The 16,193-nt window shown below is 41.3% G+C and overlaps 1 protein-coding gene across 1 annotated transcript in view; it reads left to right on the top strand.

Annotated features, from left to right (window-relative positions):
- RABEP1 (rabaptin, RAB GTPase binding effector protein 1) overlaps window positions 1-16,121 on the top strand; it is a 67,878-nt gene extending 51,757 nt beyond the window's left edge. The window contains exons 12-18 of the mRNA XM_034420893.3: window positions 349-447; window positions 3,324-3,464; window positions 4,687-4,876; window positions 6,015-6,070; window positions 10,136-10,234; window positions 11,183-11,299; window positions 12,675-16,121. Of these exons, the coding sequence (XP_034276784.1) occupies window positions 349-447; window positions 3,324-3,464; window positions 4,687-4,876; window positions 6,015-6,070; window positions 10,136-10,234; window positions 11,183-11,299; window positions 12,675-12,776 (804 nt within the window). The 3' untranslated portion in view covers window positions 12,777-16,121. The remainder of the gene's footprint in view (window positions 1-348; window positions 448-3,323; window positions 3,465-4,686; window positions 4,877-6,014; window positions 6,071-10,135; window positions 10,235-11,182; window positions 11,300-12,674) is intronic.
- The last annotated feature ends 72 nt before the right edge of the window (window positions 16,122-16,193 follow it).

The following is a 16,193-nucleotide window of genomic DNA, read 5'->3' as shown; positions in this document are numbered from 1 at the left end:
AGATTGTTTTACAGATGCAGCTGGGAATGCCAGGATTGTGGGCTTTGCTCCATGACCGAGATTCTGGTTCCAGTTGTGGTCATAAATTGAAGTCTACGTGTACATGGATGTGTTTGTGAAATCACCAGAGGCAGAGTTCAATTTGGGGTCTACCTTTAAGTATTTTGGAGCACTTGCCCCATTGTTACTGAGTTTTCAGCATGGAATTCTGTAGGGAAAAAAATGAAAATAAGTCTGCTAAAAGATTAGGGAAAAAATTGTATACCTGTTATATTATGCCGTTTTGTGTTCATGATGTGTGTGTATAATTTATTCATATTTCTCTCTCCCCCCCCTTCTTTTTGACAGATCTCATCACTTACTGCTAGAGCTCAGGAATCTGATGCCTTACTTAATGAATTACAGCAGGCATTTTCTCAAGCTAAAAGAAATGTCCAAGATCAAATGGTAAACAGTGAAAAATTATTTTAATACACATATTTGAATATATTTGTTGTTTATTCTATATATTATTATAGTTTTATATTATCTGTATTATTCCATTTATCTGCACTGTAGAATGAAATAAGCTTTTTCTACAGACAAGTATCACCCTTGGGTACTATCCAGTTCTAACTGAGTATGGAGGACAGCTTAGGATATTCTAGTTGGTTTTGCTGTCAAAAGCCTGCACAGAATGTATCCGTTTCTTTATTTCTTGTCCTTATTTGAAGAGCAAAACCATCTATATGCGCTACAAAATGCACAAATTGGTTCATAAGAATAGCCAGTGAATCAACAAGGGGATACAGACTCTCTGGGAAGGGGATCTTTCTGTATCTTCTCTTCAATACACCTGCAACAGGCTAGACTAACAGTCTTCTATGATTAAGATCTGCAGTTGGAATTACCTTACGCTGTTTATGAAGGAGAAATTTGGAACCTGCCCTAACCCAATTTGGCACTCTGCATCAGTGGCTAAGACGCTGAGCTTGTTGATCGAAAGGTCGGCAGTTCAGCGGTTCGAATCCCTAGTGCCCCATAACGGGGTGAGCTCCCATTACTTGTCCCAGCTTCTGCCAACCTAGCGATTTGAAAGCACGTAAAAAATGCAAGTAGAAAAATAGGGACCACTTTCGGTGGGAAGGTAACAGCTTTCCGTGTGCCTTTGGCGTTTAATCATGCTGGCCACATGACCACGGAGATGTCTTCGGACAGCTCTGGCTCTTCGGCTTTGAAACGGAGATGAGCACCGCCCCCTAGAGTTGGGAACAACTAGCACATATGTGCGAGGGGAACCTTTATAGTGTTTTGTAGTACAATACACAAGTGCCCCGTAACGGGGTGAGTTCCCATTACTTGTCCCAGCTTTTGCCAACCTAGCGATTTGAAAGCACGTAAAAAAATGCAAGTAGAAAAATAGGGACCACTTTTGGTGGGAAGGTAACAGCGTTCCGTGTGCCTTCGGCATTTAGTCATGCTGGCCACATGACCACAGAGACGTCTTCGGACAGCGCTGGCTCTTCGGCTTTGAAACGGAGATGAGCACCGCCCCCTAGAGTCAGGAATGACTAGCACATATGTGTGAGGGGAACCTTTTGTCAATTATATACTGTTTAAGGAACATACTGGTCTGCTTGGCAGTAAACAGGAGGGGAACCCAAATGATGTTAGTTTGGCCATTTTCTGGTGATGTCTGCCTGCAATGTTGGGGAACTCAGGTCCCAGTGGCATCTACAGGGATGTCAACACAGACAAGGTAACAGTATTGTGTAAAATTATGGCAAGTGTATAGAAATGGCAGTCACAATGTACCTGTTGATGATGCTGTGGCCACCATGCTGCCTGTTTTCATATATACATTGTGGCTGCTCTTAGGTCTAACCTACTCACAAGGTTATTGTGGGGCAATAGGAGGCAGAAACATTATATACGCCAAAAATCAATGCTATACCAGTCTACTAAATGAATACATTTAAAGCACCAGAACTGCTTATTTTTGTTCCTACTAGGGCAGTATTTATGATGAAGGCCATGGTTCCAGTTTTATGGTAATTCAGATAATCTTTCTTACAATATTGAACAAGGGCCACCTGTACTTTTCGAAGCTGGGACCTAGAGAGGATTGCTGTATTGTCTAGATAACACAGAACGGATATGTGTTGTCTAAACATTCAGCTTGTCTAAATGGTGAAATATCACTTTGTCTTAATGGGCCAGAATGAGATTTAGGAAAATGCTGAACAGAAAGGAATACAATTGATCAGAATGTTACTTGATAAGAGGCCTAGGGGGCATGTCATTATGGAGGCAAGCCCAGAAATATAGTCAGGAAGTCAGATTGGGACAAAGGTTAGGTCTGAATTTCAGTTGGGTGGATTTCCCATAAACTCCTCATAGTCTTATTAGCTGTGCTGCCTGTGAAATAACAGTTTAAAAGTGGTAAGAATACAGTTTGGCCAGCTTCCTAATCAGCTGATCTATTGTTCTTCAGTATTTTGGAGGAAATCATGTGCCCTTGGAGGGGTCTATGTTATGCAGCCAATTATACAGTTATTCTTTTTCCTAGAACTGTACTCTCCAAACTTCTTTCACTTAATGTAGATTCCTGTGTTTGTTCTTTGTTTTCCTTTAAAGTTAGCTAATTATGAATTATTGCAGAATTGTATCTGCTGTGGCTAATTTACTCCTTAGAATGTTAACATTGCTAAGGCCTTGCTAAACAACTGAACCCAGTCAACTATTAGTGATTCCAACAAATCACAGTTGGAATAAGTGGGCCAAATCTTTTGTAAATGCAGAATCTCTACTTAGTTTCTTCAGGAAGTGCTTACTATCTCATAAGTCATTGCGCCAGGAAGGTACTGGCAAGACATTCCCATTGGCAAGGGAGGCAGCAATAGATGTGAGCTGGTCAGCATCCAGTCAGTGTTTGGGAAGTGATTTCTGAAAATCAAAGGTTTAACTTTTTAGTTGGGTCTCCTCTCCAGCTCTTTTTCTTCAAGACATGGTTGGCAAACTGATTTCTTTAACTGGGTTTATGTATTTTTACAGAATGCTTACGTTTGTTTTGGGTTGAACAGTCTTACATACTAGCTATATCGTTTAACGGATTTTTTTTTTTTTTTTTTTTTTTTTTAGTATTTTAACTGAAAACTTCACAGTTCACCTATTTAGTAAGTTGTGGGAACAGGGAGAAAGTCATGGTGAGCAAGGATATTCTGCATATTGGTGTTTTTTTCCTGTTTTGTCCACTACCTGGTTCCACCATATTAAGAATGAAATGTGAGTTAATCTGAAGAGCTGATTTTTTTAGGGTTTAATTCTTTCTTTGTTTGCTGGAGGCTGTCCTGATGCAGTCACGAGAACTTGTTTCAGAGGAATTGGTGAGGCTCCAGAAAGACAATGAAAGCCTTCAAGGAAAACACTGTCTGCATGTATCTTTACAGCAAGCTGAGGACTTTATCCTTCCAGAAACTGGAGAGGTAGGATACCTCTTGGTTAATTTTAAATAGATCCATTTGGGACGTAATATTGGGTAAGACATTCACTAAAGTTTAGGAATAATGGCCATCACTTTTTTTTAAGATTAGAAAAGTAGAAACTTGTTTCTAGTAATGTATGTGAGAAGATCCACATGTTGATTATAATTCTTATCTAAACTGAAATCTTAAATTAGTAAAACCTGCAACCCTATCTGTGGTTATGTTTTGTGTTTATCTGTCTTAATCTAGATAACTTCCAGTATATCTTGAACAATCACTGGTATTTTCATGCTAAAGCAGCCTGTACTATATTTTGTTATTATCTTATCTTTCTGTTTCATAAGAAAAAAAGGGTGTTTCTTAGCTATAAAGTGTATGATTTGTAACTATATAAATTAAGTTCCTTCCATTTCTGCTTGAAAGTGTTTGACATCAAGGAAGATAGCTTATTATGCAATTGTGGTAATATGTTTTCAAACAACATTCTAAGCAGGACTCTTTGAAATTGTTACAGTCTGGAATTGTTGCTTGGCATCTGTAGTAAATGGATTAACAGAAGAAAACAATATAATGACTTTACCACTTGGTAATTATTATAACTCCCCTTGTTTTTTCCAGTCATCCTTAACCCAAGGCCTTCCAACTTTTAACTTATATAGGTTACATATCTGGAGGGAATGAGGTTAGAACAATTATCTTAGGCCCCAAATTACATGGCGGCTCTCTAGGTGGCTCAGTGACTAAGACGCTGAGCTTGTCGATCAGAAAGGTCAGCGGTTCGAATCCATATAGGACTCCTGTGTGAGCAGGGGGGGTTAGACTAGATGACCTCCAAAGTCCCTTCCAATTCTGTTACTGTTACATGAACTGCTGGCCTTAAATACATCTTCCTGGTAGCTGACACCCCAACATTACTCATGAACTTGCCCTTGTGTTAGACATTAAATTAACAAAGCTCTTAATTTAAAATTGCTGTGGAATATTTTTTAGTGTTAAACACCTGACTCCCCTTACTCTTTTATTTAAAAAAAAAACACTAGTGAAGAGTCTAGAGAATTTTCTTTATCTGGAATTACTATATTTTAAAACATTCAAGACTGTTTTCCTTTTTGTATCTTTCCCTCCTTTTGTCCTTTTCAAAATCAGTTTCCAATCAAAGTCCCTTATAGTTTATTACATGATGGTATATATATGCGGGAAGACAGTTTGGCCTTTGTTTCAGGAACTCCGTGATTTGGTCCTCAAGTATCGTGAAGACATTATTAGTGTACGAACTGCTGCCGATCATCTGGAAGAAAAACTGAAGGCAGAAATTTTATTTTTAAAAGAACACATTCAAGCCGAACAATGTTTAAAAGAGAACATAGAAGAGACTCTGCAGCTAGAAATAGAAAATTGCAAAGAGGAAATAGGTGAGTCTAGGGCTTTCTTTATATTTAGATATTTTCATCAATGACTTGGACAAGGGGACAGATGGGGAACTCATCAAATTTGCAGATGACACCAAGCTGGCAGGAATAGCCAACACTTCAGAAGATAGACTCAAGATACAGAAGGATCTTGACAGACTTGAACATTGGGTGCTATCTAACAAAATGAAATTCAATAGTGAAAAAAAGCAAGGCTCTACATTTAGGGAAGAAAAACAAAATGTACAGGTACCGTATATGTGGTATCTTGCAACAACCATTTAAATATGAGCCAGCAGTGTGCAGCAGTTGCCAAAAAAGCCAACACAGTTCTGAGCTGCATAAACAGAGGGATAGAATCAAGTTCACGTGAAGTGTTAATACACTTTATAATGCCTTGATAAGGCCACACTTGGAATATTGCATTCAGTTTTGGTTGCCACAATGTAAAAAAGATGTTGAGACTCTAGATAGAGTGCAGAGAAGAGCAACAAAGATGATTAGGGGACTGGAGGCTAAAACATATGAAGAATGGTTGCAGGAACTGGGTATGTCTAGTTTGATGAAGAGAAGGACTAGGGGAGACATGATAGCAGTGTTCCAATATCTCAGGGGTTGCCACAAAGAAGAGGGAGTCAAACTATTCTTCAAAGCACCTGAGGGTAGAACAAGAAGCAATGGGTGGAAACTAATCAAGGAGAGAAGCAATTTAGAACTAAGGAGAAATTTCCTGACAGAACAATTAATAAGTGGAACAACTTGCCTGCAGAAGTTGTGAATGCCCCAACACTGGAAATTTTTAAGAAGTTGTTGGATAACCATTTGTCTGAAGTTGTGTAGGGTTTCCTGCCTGGGCAGGGGGTTGGACTAGAAGACCTCCAAGGTCCCTTACAACTCTGTTATTCTATTCTATTCTATTCTATTCTATTCTATTCTATTCTATTCTATTCTATTCTATTCTATTCTATTCTATTCTATTCTATTCTATTCTATTCTACTCTACTCTATTCTATTCTATTCTATTCTAGCATCTTTCAGGGCATTCCACTTGCCTTCCTAATTTACTAGACCCCTTCCTAGTTAATATGAGCTGAATATGAGTCCATAAATGAAATGAAAACCTTTCCCCATCTTTTAACAGCTGCTGCATCCAGTCTAAAAACAGAATTGGAGCAAATAAGAGTGAATAAAGAGCAGGTAACTTATCTAAAGACTTTGGGAGATGTTCCCTATACCATGGCAAAAACCTTCCATCTAGTGGTGGAATTCAATTTTTTTTACTACCAGTTTTGTGGGCGTGGCTTGGTGGATGTGGTGTGGCTTAGTGGGCATGGCAGGGGAAGGATACTGCAAAATCTCCATTCCCACCCCACTCGGGGGCCAGCCAGAGGTGGTATTTGCCGGTTCTCCGAACTACTCAAAATTTCTGCTACCGGTTCTCCAGAACCTGTCGGAACCTGTTGGATTACATTGGTCTCCTACTCAAAGGTCTTCATGTCTGTCTCAAGCATAGAGTAAATCTTTATCTAGTACTGTGATTATTCCAAATTATTGGGTGTAGAGGGAATGTTGTACATCTTCTTTCCTAGTTATGGTTTTTTTTCTGGGCATAAAGAAGAACTGCTAGCAGAGGGGCAACAGAAAAGGAAATACATTTTGAAAGCATTTAAATGAAACCATCAAAATAGTGGTTCTTCATGCTTGTTTCCCTCTTTTCATGATAAAGTTTCTGCCTAAGATTGAGGATCATATTCAAAGCTACAAGCTACTTTGGAATAATGGTAGTAAGGTACATGTCAAAGGACTAATTAATGTTGCTGTCAGATTTTTATGTATACCTGGCATAAAACTGCTTCCTTTCTGTACATCCTGACATCACAGTGGCAAAACAAGTAGTCAGAAAACAGATGGTGTCAGGAACTTCTGAGCAGCAGAGATTAAAATAATTGGTGATAACTTCAGTGTTTGTTTTCAATTTATTTATTTATTTATTTATTTGTTTAAATTTCTATACCACCCTTCTCCAATGTAGGACTCAGGGCGGTGAACAGCCAAAGTAAAAACAAGACATACATACAAAACATACAAAATCTAAAAACTGTTTAAAATAATTAAATAATTTTGGCCGTAATTAAAACATTCCAATTTAAAATCCATTTAAAATTTGACTCAAGCTAGCCCAGCTAGTTGAAATAAATGGGTTTTCAGGGCCCGACGAAAAATCCGGAGGTCTGTTATTGTACGTAGCTCTGGGGGGGAGGTTGTTCCAGAGGGCGGGCGCCGCCACAGAGAAGGCTCTCCCCCTGGGGGTCGCCAGCCGACATTGTCTGGCGGACGGCACCCTGAGGAGGCCCACTCTGTGGGAGCGTACTGGCCTGTGGGAGGCTATTGGTGGCAGAAGGCGGTCTCGTAAGTACCCCGGCCCTAAGCCATGGAGCGCTTTAAAGGTGGTCACCAACACCTTGAAGCGCACCCGGAAGACCACCGGGAGCCAGTGCAGCTCGCGCAGGAGAGGTGTCACGTGGGAGCGTCTCGTCGCCCCCAAAATCCCCCGCGCGGCCGCGTTCTGGACCAGCTGGAGCCTCCGGGTGCACCCCAGGGGGAGCCCCATGTAGAGAGCGTTGCAGTAGTCCAGGCGGGAAGTGACGAGTGCCTGAGTGACTGTGCGTAGGGAGTCCCGATCTAGAAAGGGGCGCAACTGGCGTATCAGGCGGACCTGATAAAAAGCCCCCCTGGCCACGGCCGCCAAATGATCTTCTAACGACAGCCGTGCGTCCAGGAGGACACCCAAGTTACGAGCCCTCTCCGTGGGGGCGAGTGATTCGCCCCCAATAGCCAGCGATGGTGTCAGCTGGCTATATCGGGACGCCGGAAGCCACAGCCACTCGGTCTTGGAGGGGTTGAGTTGGAGCCTGTTTCTCCCCATCCAGGCCCGCACGGCCTCCAGGCACTGGGACATCACTTTAAGGGCATCATTGGGGTGGCCTGGGGTGGAGATGTACAGCTGGGTGTCATCAGCGTACTGATGGAACTCCACCCCGAAGCCACGGATGATCTCACCCAGCGGCTTTACATAAATGTTGAACAGAAGGGGCGAGAGGACCGACCCTTGTGGCACTCCACAAGCAAGGTGCCTCGGGGTCGACCGCTGCCCCCCTGTCAACACAGATTGCGACCGGTCAGAGAGGTAGGAGGAGAACCACCGCAAAACGGTGCCTCCCACCCCCAACCCCGCCAACCGGTGCAACATGATACCATGGTCGATGGTATCAAAAGCCGCTGAGAGGTCTAACAGGACCAGGATAGAGGAGCAACCCCTATCCCGGGCCCTCCAGAGATCATCCACCAATGCGACCAATGCCGTTTCCGTGCTGTGCCCAGGCCGGAAGCCGGACTGGAGCGGGTCTAGATAGACAGCTTCATCCAGGTACCGGGGAAGCTGTTGCGCCACCACACTCTCAACAACCTTCGCAATGAAGCGAAGGTTGGAGACTGGACGATAGTTAGCCAAAACAGCCGGATCCAGAGAAGGCTTCTTGAGGAGGGGCCTCACCACCGCTTCTTTCAAAGCGGCCGGCAGGACCCCCTCACTCAAAGAAGCGTTAACAATCTTCTGGAGCTAGCCTTGTGTCACCTCCCGGGAAGCCAGTACCAACCAGGAGGGACACGGGTCCAATAAACATGTGGTCACGTTCAGCCGTCCCAGGACCCTGTCCATGTCCTCGGGAGCCACAGGATCGAACTCCCCCCAGATAACACTCTCAAGACCTGCCTCAGTCATCCCGTCTGGACATACCCAGTCAGAGGCCAGCCCTTCCCGAATCTGAGCGATTTTGTCATACAGATACTGCACAAAATCCTCAGCTCGACCCTGCAAGGGGTCATCCCGCACTTCCAGATGGAGGAGGGAGCGGGTCACCCTAAACAGGGCGGCCGAGCGATTATCTGATGACGCGATAAGAGCGGCAAAATAGCTAGTTTTCGCCGCTTTTATCGCCACTAGGTAGGTCTTAATATGAGACCTCACCAGTGTTCGGTCAGGTTCGGAGCGGCTGGTCCTCCAACTACTCTCCAGGCGTCTTTTCCGGCGCTTCATCTCCCTAAGCTCCTCGGAGAACCAAGAAGCTAGGTGAGTTCGGTGCCGGGTCAGAGGCCGCAAAGGCACGACTCGGTCCAAGGCCCCGGCAGCCGCACTATCCCAGGCGGCCCCCAGGTCTTCAGCCGAGTCATGAGCCAGAATCTCAGGAAATGGCCCAAGCTCCATCTGGAACCTATCAGGGTCCATCAGGCGCCTGGGGCGGAACCACCTGGTCGGTCCTGCCTCCCTGCGGCAGGGTGCAGCGGTTAGAAAGTCCAGTCGAAGGAGCGAGTGGTCAGACCATGACAAGGGTTCGATGGCTATATCCCCTATATCAAGGCCACTCAACCACTGACCAGAGACAAAAACTAAGTCCAGAGTGTGTCCTCCTGTGTGAGTGGGGTCATGAATTAACTGAGTAAGGTCCATGGCCGTCATGGAAGCCATGAACTCTCGAGCCACCTCAGACGTTTCACCGATAGATGGCAGGTTGAAATCCCCCATGATGGCAAGTCTGGGGGTGCCCACCGCCACCTCGGCTATAACGTTAAGGAGCTCGGGCAGGGCCGTTGCCATGTGGCAGGGAGCCAGGTACGTGACCAACAGGCCCATCTGTACTCCACGACCCCACTTCACAAAGAGGGACTCACATCCGGCTATCTGTGGAACAGTGGTCTCCCTTGGATCCAGACCTTCCTTTATAATAACCGCCACCCCCCCGCCCCTGCCCTGAGCCCTCGGCTGATGAAATGCACGGAAGCCTGGTGGGCATATATCCACGAGGGGGACTCCCCCCTCCTGGCCCAACCAGGTCTCCGTAATGCCCGCCAGGTCCGCCTCCCCCTCCTGAATAAGATCGTGAATGAGGGGGGCTTTATTAACAACGGACCTGGCGTTGCACAACATCAGCCGGAGGCTCTGGCCTTGAGAATCTGGACAACCTGGGGAACAAGAAAAGCATTGGGGACCGGAATGCGCAATAGCTCTAAGATAGCGAGTGCGCATTCCCCGCACATGATATGGTCCCCAGCTTCCGCCATATATCCGCCAATAAAGGAGAGGTTTAAATAATGCCACAAAAGATTTTACAAAAGCAAAAATGGATAGCCTGTAGAAGAGCCCTAAGTGGTTGGTTAGCACTGGAGAGCTTTTAGCTCATTTAATACATTCTTCCATTTTCATAGTTGGAATCCAACTTGAAAGAAAAGATACAGCAGTTAGAAAACTTTGAGGAGAGAGAAAATGATCTTGAAGAACAGCTGAAGAAGGAAGTTGCCACAAAGGTAAATAATTTTGACATTAAAGAGTACCGAGTTGGTATACGGGGAGGGGGCTGAAAGTGCTCAAGCCTAGTCACTGATGGAGTCACTGTTTGTCATTCTGTTGCTCCCCTCTGGGAGGAGGTTTCGAAGTATCTATAGCAGGACTACCAGATTCTGTAACAGCTTTGTTCCCTATGCCATCTGTCTGGAAAACTCGCAAGATTCGTTTCTCTCACTAGGCACATGTATACATCCGAACTACACTATTGTTTCTCCGTATCATATAATATATGTGGGTATATGCATAATTTTGTATTTATTTTGTCATGTTTATGTAGTGTAGACGTGGAAATCTTTGAGAGCTATATGCAACAAAATTTCATTTTAATGTATGCCAATTAGTGTACTTTCAAAGTGACAATAAAGTTACTCTAAGTTCTAATTGGGACAAACAGTTCACAAAAGAAGGGACTTGAATGGGATCAATACTGTATTTCTGAAATCAACAAATTCCAAATAGATTTGAAAGGAATACAGGCAGCAAATTAGATTCAGTACAATATGAGCAATATATGCAGATAGGGAATGAAGGATAGGAAATGAGAACGAGGAAGCCCAATTTCATATACCTAAAGATGTGGTTTGGATAATAGAATAGAATAGAATTCTTTATTGGCCAAGTGTGATTGGACACACAAGGAATTTGTCTTCGGTGCATAAGCTGTCAGTATACATAAAAGCTATAAGTGATAAATCATGATCATAATCATATAAATACATTCATCATAAATCATAAGATACAACACTTAGTGATAATCATAGAATACAGTGCAGTACAGGTGATAAGAGGTCCCTCCTTTCCTAAAACACTTCCAGTGTTCTCTGACTAGGAAGGCCATCATGCAGCTACATTTATAAATATGCCCCATATCTCCAAAATGCAGAAATCATTGCTGTTTCCTTTCCCAGGCTAATTTAGAACACATGATGTTCGAGGAGAAGAATAAAGCTCAACGGCTTCAGACAGAATTGGATGTCAGTGAACAAGTACAGAGAGATTTCGTTAAGCTTTCTCAGACCCTTCAGGTAAGGTGATCACTTGGGAACAAAGACAGTGAAAAGTGTCTGTTCTTGGATTTTTCTAGCTACTAGAATTACGTTTTTTTGTTTTGTTTTTTAAAAAAAATATAATAATTCCATCTTCAATTAAACTGTGTGTCGTCCAGGTACAGATATCTTTGTAAAATAATAATCAAGATTTACAACAATATTCATTACATTAACATTCTATAATATTAAAATGATAATATTAAACATAATAATCATAATATTTGTTTCTCTCTCTTAACATATCTTCATTTCACTAATCTTTTTCTTTTGTTTCTCTGTTTCTAACTTCCATTTTTGTTATCTAACCACTGATAAAATAAATCTCGTGTCATATAATATTTAGTTTGTTCTTTTTTCCTTAATTGCTAGCGTTAGTCTATTCATTTCTGCACATTCTAATATTTTCCTGATCACATTCTCATCTGTGGGGATCTCTTCACTTTTAAAATTTTGTGCAAATACAATTCTAGCTGCAGTTAGTATATAGATAATTAGATATACATTCCCCTTACTATATTTTTTGGATAAAATCCCCAACAAGAATATTTCTGGCTTTAAATCAATATGCTGCTTTATCATTTTTTCCAGCCACATATGTATGTTTGTCCAATATTTTTTTGCCTTTGAGCAAAAATTACCACATATGATAATATGACCCAGGTATCTATCTGGTGGCACTTCTAGCATTTAGCCGACTTATCTTTAAACATCTTTGAATTACGATTCTGTCAGATATTGTCCTATTTGGTTGCTCCTACCTTCCAAGGTCACAAGATCCACTAGGTCCTTCCCACAAATAATGGTGATGAGTAAAATAGGTCTTGCTAAATTTTGTTCTTCCATACAGTTATTTCATGCTCAGGGGAGAAATCTTCTTTTTTCTTTGAGAATACTAGAATGTAAGCGTAGGAAGCGATCTTGGAGGATATCCAGGCCAGCTCCTTGCTTGATGCAGAATCTACTATCCATCCAGGCTCTGTTTAATTTCCAGCAGAGGAAAATCCACCCCCTCCCTAGGCAGTCCGTTACATTTTTGGAACAGCCCTTGCCATTTAGAAACGTTTCCCGAGAGCCAACCCAGATTTTCCTTCTTAAATTTAAGCAATTGTTCCTTGTCCTGCCTTCTGAAACCACTCTGAATTAGTTACTCCCCAGCTTCCAGATTTTTGAAGACTGCTTTCATGTCTCCCTGTAATCTTACAGCTTCCAGGCTAAGCGTACCCAGTACCTCAACCTATGTGTCTATTTATAAATAAATCTGTTGCTCTTTAAAGTTTATAACTAAGAGAAACTCAATCCCCCTTACAGATAGTCATTCTGTTAATGTTATGTGTTGCTCATTTTTGCTCAGGTCCAGTTGGAACGGATCCGGCAGGCAGATTCCCTGGAGAGAATTCGTGCAATCCTCAATGATACAAAACTGACTGACATTAATCAACTACCTGAAACATGACAGCCTCAGTAGCAGAGCTGCAAAGCTACATTTTGGTTGTTTTTTTTTAAACCCTCCTCTTTATAGCAAAACCTTTAATAATTATTTAATTCTAACTGAAAGAGCAGAAGGATGACACAAGAGCCATGGTCCAGGTTGTGTTTCTGGGAGGGAGAGGAAGGTTTTCTGGGTGGAAAGAAAGTTTCACACTGAGAAGATTGGCAGGATCCTCCAGGGTATCTGCCTTCAGTGTAGTAGTTGGACTTCTCCATATAACTCATCTACCTTCATCCTCCTGCTCTCTCTACCCCCCCCCCGCCACGTAATCCTGGAATACGGCATTCCCTCCCTCCCTCTCGTCCATACCCTGTTAAAATACCGTGATGAAAGTAGTCGCTGAAAATCATCTCCTCCCATCCCACCCCAAATCTTTTGGAGTGAAGTTACAATAGCAAGTTGGGCAGAAGGGGAAAATAGTATATTGTATTAATATTTTATATTAAAATATGAATTTATTTGCAGGACACTGGATTTTGGGTTTTTCTAGCTCAGTACATTTTTTGTACCTTGAAATGTTGTGCTGGAAGAGCCCCCAACTAAAAATATGGACAGCGTATGGGCAGAAGAGGATTAGAGAGAAGGCTGCAAATTTTCCAAAAAGAACCTAAGGCACAGGGGGAAAATGGATAATTAGAATGGGGAAATAAGTCACCTAAATTCTTAAGACACAAAGGTCAGGGAAGTGAAGGTTAATCTTCATCGAAAGAAAAGCAAATGAAAATAAATTGCTTTAGTATCTCTCATTACTCCACCCCCCACCCCCCCAAAAAAAGCTACATTGCACAATATCAGCATATGGCTGGATCCAGCATTACACTTCTCTCACTGAAATACATGGACTTGAGTTAATCACATTTATCAATACACATTTGATTACCATGGTGTAAAAAACCTAAGCCGTATCATACTTATAGTACAGAGATGTTTTGTGAATCTCTACCCAGATTCTAGAATAGGGGTGTCAAACTGGCGGCCCGTAGGCTGAATGCATCACGTGCAGTCCATGCCCACCCCAGCTCCACGAATGGGAAAAATGTTGCACGACGGCAACATGAAGCGGCAGGTTTGACACCAGTGTTCTAAAAGGCCTTTTGCTTTGTATTTGTTTAAAAATTGGGTTTAAAATTATACATTTAAGATAATGCTGCAACACCTCAGATAGGAAATGTTTGTGAAGCTGCAGTTATGTTTATGCTTGGGCTGAAATGCTTCTCTTGAAAAAGCTCACGATACATGTCTGAAAAATCTTGTTCTGGACTTACAATCAGACCACGCAAGATGCATTAAACTCCATAATAGAAAGGTTCCAGCAGAACCCAAATGCAACTGATTTGCTGTGATTCAACTCTGAGGGAAAAGGAAGATGCTTCTCTAAATTTAAAATGGAACTTTTAAAATAATTAAATTAAAACTAAATTATTAATTTTTTTCCAGTCAGGAGGCTGCATGATTACCTGGCTTCCAATAAGAGCTTATGAACTCCTAGGAGCTGTTTTAAATAGGATGAGTGTAAAGTAGATAAAATGTGTTTAATTTGTATTTCTATTGGATTTTTATTCTTGTGGTCAGCAGCAGTTGAACAGATCAGTGTTGAAATGGGCTAATGGAGTTGCAAGCAAGTGTTCATTCCCAATTCTTCCACACCTGCTATCAAGAGAGTAACCATCAGTTATGACATTCATTTTCTAGAGACCAGAATCAATCTAATTTAATCATGTTTATTATTACTTGCTTCTTGAACAAGCAAGTATTGATCCAATATCTAGTTTGTAGATCGATGTGGGCAGCTTGAGTACTTTCCCATTGTTGAAAGAAAACTATCACTCTATTTCACTTTTTAAGTGGGCAACTGAGTTTATCTGTTTCAGGTTTTCTGGATAGTAATCGAGGTGAGGTGGAGGAGGAGAGGGGGCAACTTGATTCCATGTAAGTTCTAACTATGTAATTGGTACAAAATCAAAGAGCATTTGCTGGTATCCAGTCTGTTTCAACCTGCTGGTTAGAAAAAAATATATGAAAAATATTGCAGGGAAAATAGAGAGGAGTGGACTTACTTAGAAATGAAGAGCTTACTCTAATGAAGTTCATTAGCATGTTTCTTTGCATCTTTAATATCGTATTAGAAATGGACTGAACCCTTCTTTCTTAATCCTGCTCGTGCAATTAGTACATCATTAAATTTGAGCAAAGATGGCTTTCCTTTTAGGAAAGGAGCATTTTCAAAGATCCCTGCCAAATATGGTCAATCTCATCTAAGCATTTGTATTAAATTGACTAAAAACCACATGTTGTGTTAATTGGGAGGCAATGCTATAATCCCTAAGATATGATACACATATTGAAAGGATTATACCATGAATCGGATGCATAATATTCTATTTAGCATAGTGACTAAGTACTGTTCTGCTATTCATCCTGAAGCCTAGAAATATTTCAGAATCATTGGGGAAAGAATTAAACTATTGTGGAAGAGAATGCAGGGAAGATCTGTAGTACTACATTTAAAATTTATACATATAATTAAACAAATATTGACAATGTAATACTGTAAATCCACAAGTCCACAAATCTGAGAATAATAATATGCTGCTAGTTCACACAAATTTTTTAAAAAGGGAAAATTTGTTTTAATGACAGGAAATCCTCATTTTTCAAAATTGATCTTGAAAATGAATTGCTTTCATAATCAACTTTTTTTAAAAAGGCTGTATGACTCTGACTTTTTTAATGTAAAGGAATAATTAATTTATGCCATTAGTTTTCAGTTCTCTCATTCAAAGGCTTAGTTACTACAAATAGGTATAATGCAATGACCAGTACTGATTTAAACATGGATTGTGTGCAAAATGAGAGGAAAGAACAGTAAGGCTGGCTCTGTTCTGCATACTTGTACAGTCCTTTTGTATGCAAAATGTATACTAAAAGGTCAAAGAATTACTGGAAGACTTGTAGTCTTAATATGTGCACAATAGGTTCTTCCAACATGTCAAATGGTTTACTTTCACTTTTGTATCTCCTATGGCATAACTATATAGCTTCTAACAACACAGTGTGGCCAAGGATAAGGGTGGGAGATGGGTAAGTAATCTATAAAGCCCCTTAATTTAAAAAAAAACAAAAAAAACTAGCCTTCAAATTCCACACTTTTGGAATTATATTGCATTCCAGCAAAAGCCACTGGTGTCCTGTGAAACTGTGGATGTAAAATTATCCTGTCTATTGAATTAAAAAATGTAACCATTTGTTAACTGTATTGGAGGTGTATCCTGCAAAAGTGTTCCAAATTAAAGGAAAAAAGTCTTGCAATTCTTTTCATACCTTCTTTCTATTTAAATGTACTGTACTGATGAGCTAAGAAGGGTTCATACAGTTAGCTCA

The sequence above is a fragment of the Pantherophis guttatus genome, chromosome 1 (genome assembly GCF_059756535.1).
Source record: "Pantherophis guttatus breed Tessera chromosome 1, ASM5975653v1, whole genome shotgun sequence".
NCBI lineage: Eukaryota > Metazoa > Chordata > Lepidosauria > Squamata > Colubridae > Pantherophis > Pantherophis guttatus.
Note: the sequence above shows the minus strand (reverse complement) of the source record. Positions and strands in the feature narration are given on the sequence as shown.